The following is a 14242-nucleotide window of genomic DNA, read 5'->3' on the forward strand; positions in this document are numbered from 1 at the left end:
GGCTTTGAAAAAAGGTTGGGAAAGATGGCGTGTGCTGTAATTGTCAAGTGGTTTTTGTTATAACAATCAAACCCTGTGAAAATGGGTTGAAAATATGATTGCCTAATATAAAATATAATTAATTTGGAGAAATATTAATAATTTTATAACAAATGACTTTAAATAAGAAATTACATTACAAATATTAATACTTTTATAACACTTGAGTTTTAATAAGATACTAAGAATTTATTAATTTTGCGAATAGTGGTTTTAATAGAACTATACAATAAAGGGATATAATATCTAAAAGCAGTCAAATTTCAAAGAGAACTTTTTGGATAATATTGAGTTTAACAAAGATAAATAATAAAGAAATATCAAATGAAGATTTGGGGATGGTTTATTAGCAGATGAAAAAAAATTATTTACTATTAAACTGAACGATAAACACTTTGATTTTGCAATATAAAACACATTTCATTGTTATATTTAAGGTAATAATATTTTTTATCGTCCAAATTTTAATATAATTTAATTAATGTAGATCGAATAATTTATTTAATGTTTTCTTTAATTTCAGTTAAGTTCTGTTATTGTTTTCGTTCTTCTCTCTGTCTCTTCTAATGTCCTTTTTTATTGTTTCAATGTAGCTTTGTAGCAATGTACCTTTTTTTTGTTCGTTAGAGCCAAAATCAATCAAAAACAAGGTTTATATTATATTTATTGTTTCGGCATTAACTTTGTGGTAAGACATTTTACAATGATTAAGGAAACACTTGTTTTTATACCACTTATTTAAAAAGCAGTTTTTTATTTTATATTTTAGTTATTATTCAGACCTGACTATGGAAGTTTAGCTTCCGAAACTAGTAGTATTTAATTAAACTCAAGTGGTGTAAAAAAAGTGTTTCCTAAACACTGTAAAGGTTTCAAAATATTTGTGGATATACAATATGAGTATTAACATTATCATTGACAGTAGAAGAAGACCGAGAACAAATTGCCACGATCAAGTATTTGAAGGGAGGGTCCGATACATTGCGGGAAACCCGCCTGGCACAGCGCGGGTGTAAGCTGTGCACCTTCGAGTTAAGCTTAGACTATGATGTTCTCTGCGTTAATCTAACCATGATGTTTGTGTGAAAGCACTAAAATAAAGAATTGATTAAAGTATTTGAAATACTTTAATGGGCTCAGGTCAAGAGTCGTAATAATTGGCGGGTATGTGTGAGGAGATATATGAATATGGACGAGGCAAAAATTGTTTGCAGAAACAGATTTGTGTATCATTATACTATCTCTGCCTACCCCTGCGAGGAGGTGACATGGTGATTAGTTAGTTAATTGGTTTAATAAAACAAACAAAAGTTGTACGAAAAAAAGTGTTGTGGTAACATATTTAAGAACTTATGAATTGAAGCTGATTCAATAAAGAATCGTTTAATTCCTTAAAACTGCTAACACGACAAATAATAAAATGGTATAAAAGGGTAAATTTCCAGAGATTTCTTGTCCCATGATATTGTAGAAGCGTCGCCCTGTTTTTGTAATATCGGGTACTAAAATAAGATAAGACCTTGGTAACAATTATTTGAACAGAAGGCCGGGAAAAGGATAACTAGTTTCCGCAGTTAACAGTGATTGAGCAATAATTTTGATGCGAAAAGGGATTCTACGGGATTTTTCCGAACATAAAAATAATTCATTATTATTGGCGCAATACGCCAAAGTGCTGAATAGGAAAAAGGATGCGCAAAAAAAACAAAAATGTGATAAAATAGTTAAAAAATTAATTTTAAATATGCCTTAAAAATAAATTAATTTAAGTACATAACAACAACAAAAAAACGTCTTTACTGTATAAAAAGGAAAATAAGTATTTCTTGAATTTTTTTCGCAGATACTTAGTGGCACATTTTTTAAATTTTCGGTATCGACAAGAACCTTGTCATCATCAGGGTTTATTAAATTCTAAAACATTAAAATACTAAAAAACATTAAGATACTCATAGTTAATTAATTTTGGTAAGGGAATGTAATTAAGTATGAGTATTTTAATGTTTTAGAATTTAATACCCTGATAATGACAAGGTTCTTGTCAAAACCGGTTGTACTAATATGGTAATAAAATAAAAAAAGTGGTTAAAACAAAGTTGTTTTATTTCATAAAGTTTATAAAATGTGCCACAAAGTATCTGCGAAAAACATTCAAGAAAATAAATTTTATTGATTGCTTTTTATACTGACTAAAATTCGTAAGAGAAAACGTAAATATGTGATACGTAGATACACCATATACGAGAACTCGTACGACAGCAAATCTTACGCATAACAATATAAAGTATACGTAAAAAATACATTATTTCACCATTAATTGTTGTTGACGAACGAATCAAAACGATAATTGCAGTACGCACATATACTAAATACCAATTTGATTGACACGCGATATTATTTCGGCGAGCCAATAAAACAATTCAATGGCAGATAAATTTCAACTGTTTGGCATAACAGAAGACCACACGCAAATGTTTGACTAGCAGGGCAAATCGGTGCTTATTTTTAATTCTTCCGAGAGCCCATTTGCTCGATAATTAATCGGTTACATCGCCACAGTTTTATGGGTTTACCTTTTTGCGAAGAGACATGTGTCCGCACCATATTTTAAAACATTAAATTTTATGGTTTTATTTTCTAACGACACATTGTGCTTAGGACATCGCGTGACTTCCTAAAATGTTTACACACATGGAGAAAACATCTTCTTGTTCTTCTTCTTTCTTATACATAGATCTGTAAATCTGTGTGTTTCGTTATCCGTCTCTGTGACGTGGACAGCTGATCACGCCATCGTTTTGGAGGTCTTCCAGGTGGTCTTCTTCTGTCTGGGTGCTTTTGAAGAGCAATTCGGGTCAGCCTATTGACATGGGCATTCCAGAATCATCTTCGCTGTCTTCCTCATCTGACTTTATCCTCCGTACTACACACTAACCGATTTTCAGTGTTTTAAACGATTTTTTGATTCAGCTAATGCCAGTTTTAAATATTCCGCTTTCAGAAGTCCTGATAGCTTTTAACATCGAAGAAGTCATCCAAAACGCTGAGGAATCGACGGTTTTGAGACAAATGCGTGATTTAGACTTTGAAAACTAGTTAGGTTCTTTGGTTCAAAAGAAAATATCTGATTTTTAAAAAGATTAAGTAAAAATGTTAAATTATTCATTCAGTACCTAATTAAAAAATATAAAATAGAGCATTTTCATAAATCGATATTTCACTTTTTCTACAATTTTTCTCAAAACACTCAGTAATCCGAACGACCCACTGCACTATTTATGTTCTGATTAGCGGGCTGACGATGTACATTGATATATATTAAGAGAATAAGCGTCAATTTTTTTATATAATGTGTAAAAAATAAAACACTTATTTAACACCACTTAATGAGTATTATTTCATTAAACACTAGTTTCGAAAACTACAGATGTTACCATCTACAGGTGAAAAGTAAAAGAGTTCTTCTTTTTACCTGTAGATGAAAAAAAATGTTGTTTTCGAAACTAGTCATGTGTAATGAAATAAAACTCATTAAGTGATATTATACAAGTGTTTATTTTTTTAATTAATCAACATGTCATTCCACAAAGTAAATGCCGAATCAATAAATAATATCAATTTTTCAAGTGCAGTAAAGAAGACTATCTACAATGAAAATTCTAATATTCGAATGGCATGATCTTTACCAAAGGATGTCTGTCTACAAACATGAAGAGGTGAGGTGAAATTTTCAGTTGGTTTTCTTACTTTTCTTGTCCTGAAGGCACGACCCATGGAGGCGACACATCCCGACGGCTTGTCCCATGAGGCCGCTACCGGTTCGGGGCGCAGCGCCCGGGGCCCCTCTGCGCGCCCCCTGGCCAGGCCATCGGAGGCCTAAGGGGGCCACTCTACGCCGCTGTAGCGCGGGCGTAGTGGCGAAGCACAATCCGACGACGCGCAACGATCAGATACCACGAGATTGAAAAATTTCTAATCGAAGCAAAACGAATACACACTCCGTAAAAAAAAAAAACAGTATTCAAAAGATGGCTGATGATTTAAATGTTATATTTTCTGATTTAAAAACGATATATTTTCATTTTCTTAGTATAATGTTATAGTTTATGAAAGTACTTTGAAATATTTCACTTTGCATTGCCATTTTTATGTCTTTTTAGCAAAAAATCAAGTTTTTTCTACGATTCAAATGTTTCTTTTTTTCACACTGTGCACGTCTTCTGTTGCATTAAGAATTTCACTAGAGTGTTTTACACAAGTAGCCTGCAGCTAGAAAATAGTTTTCAGTATTACACTCACGTTTTCTCGGAAATAACTTTATATTGTACCACTGAAAAGATATATACTGAAAACTTCCACCGTGCTCAAAGAAAAATTTTCGCAAAATAAACCCGGTAAATCATTTTATCTAAAGCCGTTATTTCGGAGGTCGGAACTGAGATAAATGGATAGTTCAGTTTACCCAACCGAGCGAAAGTAATATTATTTCTCCAACTCGAACGCAATCTTTAGAAAATGTACATTCAATATTGTAAAATATAAAGGTTTATTGCATTTAAATAAATATCTTCGAGTTTTATTTAAATCATATATTAGCGTTAAAGATTTAGGGTCTTAAGACCGCTGTTCGATTCTCTACAAGACCATAACGAGGTTGGTATGTAACTTCTCATATAACGATAAACTACCCCAAATATTTTAAGGATAAAATAGTGTTAAACGTTTTTTTTCATAAACGTATTACTAGAAATAAGGATAAAATAAGACTGCCATTGTTGAAAAAAACCGAGTCTCAAAATTGTTTGATGTAATAAGGGTTTGAAAATGAATGTTTTTTTTACTGTAAGATGTAAATTTATACAGCTACAAAGACTAAGAACATGGTGTTCTCTCGGATCTCGGTGGGATGTAGCGTGTGGATGGTGTTTTAGTAGAACAGGTAAAAATGTTCAAATATCTAGGTGTGGACCTGTGTGGTCAAATGGAAATACCATGTGAAGTGATGCGGCAAGTAAACAAGGCTGCAGGCTCAAGGATGTCTCAAAAATTATATATGGAAAATCCCTGATATGAAGATCGGCAGCAAAATTTATCTATATAAAACTTGTGTGCGACCCATCATGACATATGGGATCGAATGCAGAGCGGACATTGAACAAAAAGCGCGCTAAGAGCGCTCTTTAGGGGAGACAAACCCATAAAATGCCATCGCAAATTCGGTAAATAAAAGTCAAAATATTGTGAATAAATTATTTTTAGGAAATAAATTTAAAAGAAAAAAAAAGTCCGTCTCCAAGTACAAGAGCTCAGCCTTGTGTAAAGAGGCTCACGGCAACTAAAATTATAAGATTGTTTTAAGTAAAAATGTAAAGAAATTGTATTGAATATTATTAAAAAATGTAACTATATATACTACTTACTTATGAGTGCTTACTTTTTGTTATTTTATGTTTAAGACTCTTTGTTTCTCTATTAGTGTATTCATTGGTGTATTTTTATATTAGATATTGTATTTATGTATTATGTTAAAGGCATTAGCCATTCAATAAATAAATAAATGAATAAATAAATAATAATAATAATAAAATGTGGATACCTATAAATTATATTTCTAAAATAATCTTAACGCGTTTTAAATAACGTTAAATTTAAGGGTGTAAAGACGTTTACTCACTAGTACACTTCGACAGAGACTAAAGGTCCAGAGCTTTATTACGGTGGATGTTGTTCAACAAACAATGGACGTATCGAACCGTATACGGTGTGGTCAACCTGTTGCTGATGTCAACATTCAGGTGGGGTGAAAAGAAACGTAGTAGCGGCCACGTGACACCATTACTAAACTGCTTGTCATCGCATTCATTGTCTCCAAATCTGATATCAGATAACGATCGTTTAATGTGAGTCGTTGAAAAATAAATATATCCGATGGAAAAGATTGTCAACCTTAAAAGGTGTAAACAATATTACGTACATAGGTACGCGGGACTGAAATTATAATGAAAAGAAAACTCAAACACAAAAAGAGTTTTTATATATATATATATATATATATATATATATATATATATATATATATATATATATATATATATATATATATATATATATATATATATATATATATATATATATATATATATATATATATATATATATATATATATATATATATATATATATATATATATATATATATATATATATATATATATATATATATATATATATATATATATATATATTCATTGTCTCCAAATCTGATATCAGATAACGATCGTTTAATGTGAGTCGTTGAAAAATAAATATATCCGATGGAAAAGATTGTCAACCTTAAAAGGTGTAAACAATATTACGTACATAGGTACGCGGGACTGAAATTATAATGAAAAGAAAACTCAAACACAAAAAGAGTTTTTATATATATATATATATATATATATATATATATATATATATATATATATATATATATATATATATATATATATATATATATGTATATATATATATATATATATATATATATATATATATATATATATATATATATATATATATATATATATATATATATATATATATATATATATATATATATATATATATATATATATATATATATATATATATATATATATATATATATATATATATATATATATATATATATATATATATATATATATATATATATATATATATATATATATATATATATATATATATATATATATATATATATATATATTACCCAAGGACAGATTTCATTAAATATTGCCGACCATCGCAATTGTGACAGTCGATAAGGCAGATCGCGCAAATCTTCCACCAGACGTCGCGCATGCGACAGACACACTGGGAAAAAACACTGTTTAAAGATGATATACCAAAAAATTTCTTATTTAGTTGTTACCATTTTTTTTCTTCATAATTTTATAGTTAATTTGTGGATATTGGATTTTTTCGCACAAAAATCAAAAATACTCATATAATTTGAAAAACCACATATTTATTTTAAATAAAATCGACATTATGTATATAACATTAACAATTATCGAAAACCAACAAAACCAGTATATATAACCCTAATCACAATCAGCCATACTTATACATGCATGTAAAAGGAATCGAGAACGATTCGTTGCACATATAAGTTTAAAAAATCAATGTATGTAGATGTTCAATAGCGGTGAACCACAGGACCTACACCAAGAAGAATAAGAAATACTTGATTAGTCACCCTACGTATGATTATAATATTATAAGTGTCTCAAATTGAGATAAGTCATTTGTCGTTTTTTTATAAGAAAAAATATGGAAGTCTGGTCGTCGTAGGTGTCACAGCCTTGCATTTGGCTGGCTTATAATATAAAAGATTCTTCCTATAGACATAAAATAGGAGACATTTAAATGCTTAAAAAAATGAAATACATTACAATCGGAAAAAAAAAACACAATTAAAATTAAGGGAGTCTTTTTGCCTAGAATTTTTACTCATGAATTACATGAAATTACAGTAACTTTAAACATAAAAAGTAAATCCACTCACGAGTAGGCATAGGCTATGAAACTTAAAAAGTTGAAGCATGACTAGGGTCATGATAAGCCGTAGCTAGATTTCAGTCACTGGGACGTTAGGTAATTTAAAAAAAAAAATATATCACCCACAACCGTAAACCATAAATAAAAAGTGTCCCTCTCGAAGCATGAGAGTTTTGTCTCTTTATTGTAGAGAACTACGTAACTAATTTTTAAATTGAAAAGCTTAAAGAAATATCTTAAAAAATACATTAAATTATTCTTGAAAAACTCTTGTTCATATTGTATTAAATAAATAAATAAAATATATACATACATATATACAATATATATATATATATATATATATATATATATATATATATATATATATATATATATATATATATATATATATATATATAAATATATATTTATGTATATATATATATATATATATATATATATATATATATATTTATACCAGAAAATTTCGTGACGTCTTTGATCATTAATTAATATTAACTGTTACCTTTTACTTTCTCTCACTTCTCCGTATATATATATATATATATATATATATATATATATATATATATATATATATATATATATATATATATATATATATATATATATATATATATATATATATATATATATATATATACGGAGAAGTGAGAGAAAGTAAAAGGTAACAGTTAATATTAATTAATGATCAAAGACGTCACGAAATTTTCTGGTTAGTAATAAACTACTGAAATAACTACGAAGCAAGCCATTACATTTAATGTAATGATTTATTCAGAAACCGATTGGCCTCGAAGCCGAAATGAGCGCTTCGGTAAAGGAATCACGTAGAATCGTGAAATATACTAACGATAATGTTTTCAGGCGCTCGCAGGATGGCCCGTAACAGGTGGAAATTTTCAGCTGCTACGGAGTTTTCCCTTATCACCTAATATTATAATAAAGACGACTGCTGTTAGAGATAACGACCCCGTTAGCCTCCCGTCGGGGCGGGCCGCCGGGACGCCGACGTCGCTTGTTTGTCCGACGCTGCAATCGAGGGGCGTCTATTTTCAGCGACGCTTCCATTACAATCATGAAAGAAAGCCTCTGTGAAAAATTAGGCAGATAAGAGGGCGTAGTGACGTCGACCTTTCAAAGTATTTCGACGCTTGTTATTGTAAATATTTTTATATTATGGGTGTCTTAACTGTATATGAAACATCTATAGTTCTTTAAATAATTCAACACTTGAATAATACCATATTATTTATTGATTCGGCATTAACTTTGTGGAATGACAATTTGATTTTTTTTTAAGTTAAACACTTGTAATAAACCACTTAATGAGTTTTATTTTTATACACGACTAGTTTCGAAAACTTACAAATGTTTTCATCTACAATATATTATAAATTTAAAACCAATACATATATTAACTTTGTGGAATGACAATTTTAATTTTTTTTAAAAATTAAACACTTGTAATAAACCACTTGATGAGTTTTATTTTTATACACGACTAGTTTCGAAAACTTACAAATGTTTTCATCTACAATATATTATAAATTTAAAACCAATACATATATTAACTTTGTGGAATGACAATTTTAATTTTTTTTAAAAATTAAACACTTGTAATAAACCACTTAATGAGTTTTATTTTTATACACGACTAGTTTCGAAAACTTACAAATGTTTTCATCTACAATATATTATACATTTAAAACCAATACATATATTAAAATTGATTTCTACAAATTAAACTCGAAATCAATAAATATATATTCTACAGTTTTACTTTTTACCTGTAGATGAAAACATCTATAAGTTTTTTAAACAAGTCGTGTATAAAAATGAAACTCATCAAGTGCTTTATTACAAGTATTGAATTAAAAAAAAATAATACCAGTGGTATTTTATTACACACGACTAGTTCTTAAAACTAGAGTTGTTTCTATCAAAAGGTGATAAAAAAAACTGTTTTTATATTTACCTGTTGATGAAAACAACTGTAGTGTTCAAAACAAGTCGTGTGTAATGAAATAAAATTCAGTAGGCGGTATTATACGAGTGTTTATTTTTTTAAATAATCAACATGTCATTCCACAGTATAAATATCGAATCACAAGAAACATAGATCGAAGTTGTCACCAATACATAACATTCCAGTGCCCTATGGTTCAATCGAGAATATCGAATTATAAGCCATATTTTTCTAAATACTGAAATTCTTTAAACAAAATCCTTTTCAGTATGTGTCTGTATGATATTAATATAAAATATATGATCCTCAAAGGAGTTGAGTTACCAGAAAAGGGTTTTCGTGAAATGATAATTCCGGATTCCGCCCTGCGTAAGGGTTTTTACGAAACGATAATTCCGAATTCCGCCCTGCGTAAGGTTTTTCACGAAACGATAATTCCTAATTCCGCCCTGCGCTATCGCACGACAGTAGGGCCGGATCAGTCAACTGGTGACCGGGCGCTGGTCACGGTGGAGGAGGGGTTGGGAGGACTATAGGGGTCGGGACTGAACTCTTTCCCTGGCTAATCTCGCTGTTCAAAGCGGATTAGCATTTGTTTATTTTGTATTAAGGACGGTAGTCAATATGGCGACCGAAGGCTCTAGTTGTTGTTTACGTTGGGGCTGATAAAGAAAGATAAGAAAACGTTCGCTGGGATTTAAACTAATATTTATTTTAATTTATTTATTAAAATCAGATTTTTATATATTAAAGTCGGGTTGTGGACCCGTGTTTTTTTAAAATAAATATTAGAGAAAAAATCACTTTTATTTATTTGACCTAACTTCTCACTTTACTGCAAATCTAAAGTTTACTTGTAGTATAAGTGTCGGGTTGTGGTCCCGTAGTTAGTGCGGCGGGCTATTGCGTTAGAGTTTCTCGGTTCGAACCTACTCTACCACAATTTGATACCTATTTCTAATAATGAGCCGCTTAGACTCACAGAAATAGTATGAAATTGAAATATTCGTGTGAATAATAAAAACACAAAAATTTATCTTTAAAAACAAATATCTATTATTGGATAGTATTATTTGGTCAGCATGCTCAGCTACCGTTCTAGAGGTCCCGGATTCGATTCTCAGTGGGGGGTAAAAATAAATATCAGTGATTTTACACTGTAATATTTATTTATGAGAATGAAATTGAAATATTTGTGTAAATAATAAAAAAAACCTTATATATCTCTCTTTTTAAAAAAAGTTGTAAAAAAATATAATTTATTGTACTGAGTACATGTACATTAGCGAGTTTATTGCTAAGAAGCAATATTATCAAAACTAACTAAATACGTAGCTACAAAAATGAGATACAATATAGCTTACAACTGCAAAATCAATTGTTGAAATAATAAGCAAAATATAAAATAAAAAACTTACTATCTCACTAACCATCGCGCCGCTGTCCCGTAGGGGTAGGCACAGAGAATAGAATGACACACCAATCTGTCTTTCCAAACTCAAGCAAACCTCGAGTAAGAAAAATGAGCTTTGAAAAAGAGAGAAGGTTTTTAAAACAATTGCAAATGGTTTTTTGAGAGAAGGTTTTTAAAACAATTCTATCTAGAGTTAAATTATTCAGTAAAAACCTTTGTGATGATCTTATAACTAACTAACTAACCATCACGCCGTTTCCACGCAGGGTTAGGCAGAGTCTCCTCATCAGTATGTCTTCGGACAAAATCTTCGCCTTTTCCATATTCATATATCTTCTCATACAAACCCGCTGATTGTTCCGACTCTTGACCTGACCACTTCCAAGAATTTAAGATTTATTTTTATTTTTATTATTTTATTGATTTTTTTACAAAATACATATTTAAATATACTAAGTACTTGGTAAATATACAAAATATTTCAAATATAACGTTTCTACCTCTCTAATAAAGTAGATACTTTTGTTTAGAGAGGGAGTTCGTTTTTCAATTTTTTTTACAAGCAAAGTAAATAAACAACGGTTAAAAAAAATATTCCTCGGTATAGAGTTTAGGTTGGAGTGAGTCTTTTATATTTTTTTAAATCTAGTTTTAAAGGTTTGATATTTTTTTATAGATTTCTTTTTATAGATACTTGATCAAGTTACATTTTCATGGGTCTTCCTTTGCTCTAATTATTTTATCACCTACGTTTGCCCTATATATTTATTTTACTGTTCATTTTTCACTCATTCGATTCACATCCCTAAATCATCCCAACACACATTTTTTAATCTTATCGATAATGCTTATCTCAGCCTCGCATTTTATCTTTACATCACCATTCGAACATCATAAATCTGATACATATCACATATCATATACAGACTGTTTTTAGTTTTTTTTCATCTTTTTTTTGCCAATTCCATGCTTCACTTGCATATATATGGCTAAAGCTGAAAAAAAAGTAAAAGCACATAACTTGGCAAAAATTCAATTTTTTACAACATGTGCTACCCAAATTTTCTCTTTGTTCGATATTTTCGGATAAAATAAAATTGAGCTGAAATATTTAAAATTATATTTCTTCTTTGGTCTTTTTTTGCTAAGAGTTCTTTACAAATCTTTCTAATTTTTAAGGGATTGAAAATGTGTGATAAGTTGTCTGAATGTGTGAAAACTGAAAAGAGTATGAAAGAATTTAAAAAGAAATGTTTTCATATTATTTTTTAACATCTCATCAAAGATGAAGAAGAATATGGAAGTCTGGGCATTTACGGGGGTGACGACCGTCATAGGCTGGTTTAAGTGATCACTTTACACACGTGTAACATTCACCAATTCTACCCATTATTGACAACCACACTACTCAAACTCTTGGAAATTCTATATATATATGAACCAATTTTGAAACATTGTTCTTGAATCACTAGAACATCACTAGAGACATCTATTGGTGAGATGAAAGAAGCTTTTTACTAAGCAGAAACTCTTATATTAGTATGTGAGGTCCGAATCCTGGATTATAATCACACACATGAGAAACGCCAGAAAATACCATTTTCATTTTTATAATTAAGCTTATAATTTGACCAGACAATTTATTTACAACATTTTGAGTCTGTCCAAATACTTGTTCACAAAATCTGGATTATCTCCAATTACAGGAGTTATTTTTATTAATAGGAGGAGAAATGTTTTGTTTACTGTAAGAAGATGTAAATTTATGATATGATGTGATGTAAATTAACCTTTCAGGGAGTACAAAAATTGATGTTCGAATTTCTCTGGGGAGTGGGTTCTTTTTACATGAATTTTTTTCTCTTATTAAATTGATGTTTTATGAAGATAAAAATTATGTTTAAATAATTTAATAAAAAAACACCTATTGGAAATATTTTTCAATTATGACAAAATTACACACAAATATCCACAGATGTCATTGCTATACAAGTTACATCATACTAACTGACGGATTTTGACGTTCATAAACGTCGATACCCCTTTAAGAAAAATCCGCACTGACGTTCATTTATGTCCATACTCCCGGACAGGTTAAGGGTAAAAAATAGTTTGTATTAAATATAACATACTTAAGCTAGTTAAAGAAATAATAAAATAAATAGTATAAAATAACGTATTTTTACGTGTTTCTCACATTAAATACTGAATGATAATAAATATCTCAACATTGTCGAATGATTGAAAACACGTAGAAAAAACAACAGTCAAGTGTGTTGCGTCAGATTTATCATAAGAAGGAAATGAAATGTAAAAAATTGATATCTTCTGATAGATTGATAGTAAAAAATTAAAAGATAATATCTAATCGAATAGTTTTATAGTAAATAATAAAGATACGAATATGTCATTAACGTGTGTCGTAATTAATTCTTTATTGTGTTTGAGAAATTATATTTTCATTAATTGATTCGGCAGTCACTTTGTGGTAATATCTATCCATTTTTAATTTAAGTGTTACTTGGTAGTTTCACTATATTATTAAATGAGCTATGTGACAAATCTTGATTGATATAAGATATTGAATCCATTGCGTCTATTGTATTTTTGTATCTATCGTATTGTTTTTAAGGATCAACCATAGTAATTTATTATTTACTATACACATCCACTATCATTTTTAAGACATATTAATAAAATAAATACTATAAATACTTGTACATAAAAGGCAAGGAGAATATATATATATATATATATATATATATATATGTATATATATATATATATATATATATATATATATATATATATATATATATATATATATATATATAATAATAAAACCCTTATCCGCACCCCAATGGTGCACAGGGCACTGCGTCATGTATCTTGATCGTTTACGCATGAAGGAAAGGCGATCAGCCCTCCGCTTCAGATACCAGTCCAGGGTAATATTGAATAAATATAACAGTGAAAAAATCACTTATATTTATTTTACCCCCCTTGGGAATCGAACCCGAGACCTACAGAACGGTAGCAGAGCGTGCTGACCATTACACTACGGAGGCGGACATATATATATATATATATATATATATATGTATATATATATATATATATATATATATATATATATATATATATATATATATATATATATATATATATGTATATATATATATATATATATATATATATATATATATATATATATATATATATATATATATATATATATATATATATATATATATATATATATATATATATAT

The 14242-nt window shown here is 29.1% G+C and overlaps 1 protein-coding gene across 5 annotated transcripts in view; it reads right to left on the reverse strand.

Annotated features, from left to right (window-relative positions):
• Window positions 1-14242, reverse strand: part of LOC148311063 (dual 3',5'-cyclic-AMP and -GMP phosphodiesterase 11-like) — a 412361-nt gene that overhangs the window by 167431 nt on the left and 230688 nt on the right. Inside the window, exon 1 of one of the 5 annotated variants that reach the window (XM_088257334.1) lies at window positions 3787-4032. The exons of the other annotated variants lie outside the window; for them this stretch is intronic. Coding sequence (XP_088113460.1) covers window positions 3787-3844 — 58 coding nt within the window. The 5' untranslated portion in view covers window positions 3845-4032. Of the gene's footprint in view, window positions 1-3786; window positions 4033-14242 lie in introns of those variants that run through there. 5 annotated transcript variants of the gene reach the window in all.

Source organism: Brachycentrus maculatus, unplaced genomic scaffold, assembly GCF_059751285.1.
Source record: "Brachycentrus maculatus isolate JH-2025_06_01 unplaced genomic scaffold, ASM5975128v1 h1tg000078l, whole genome shotgun sequence".
Lineage (NCBI taxonomy): Eukaryota > Metazoa > Arthropoda > Insecta > Trichoptera > Brachycentridae > Brachycentrus > Brachycentrus maculatus.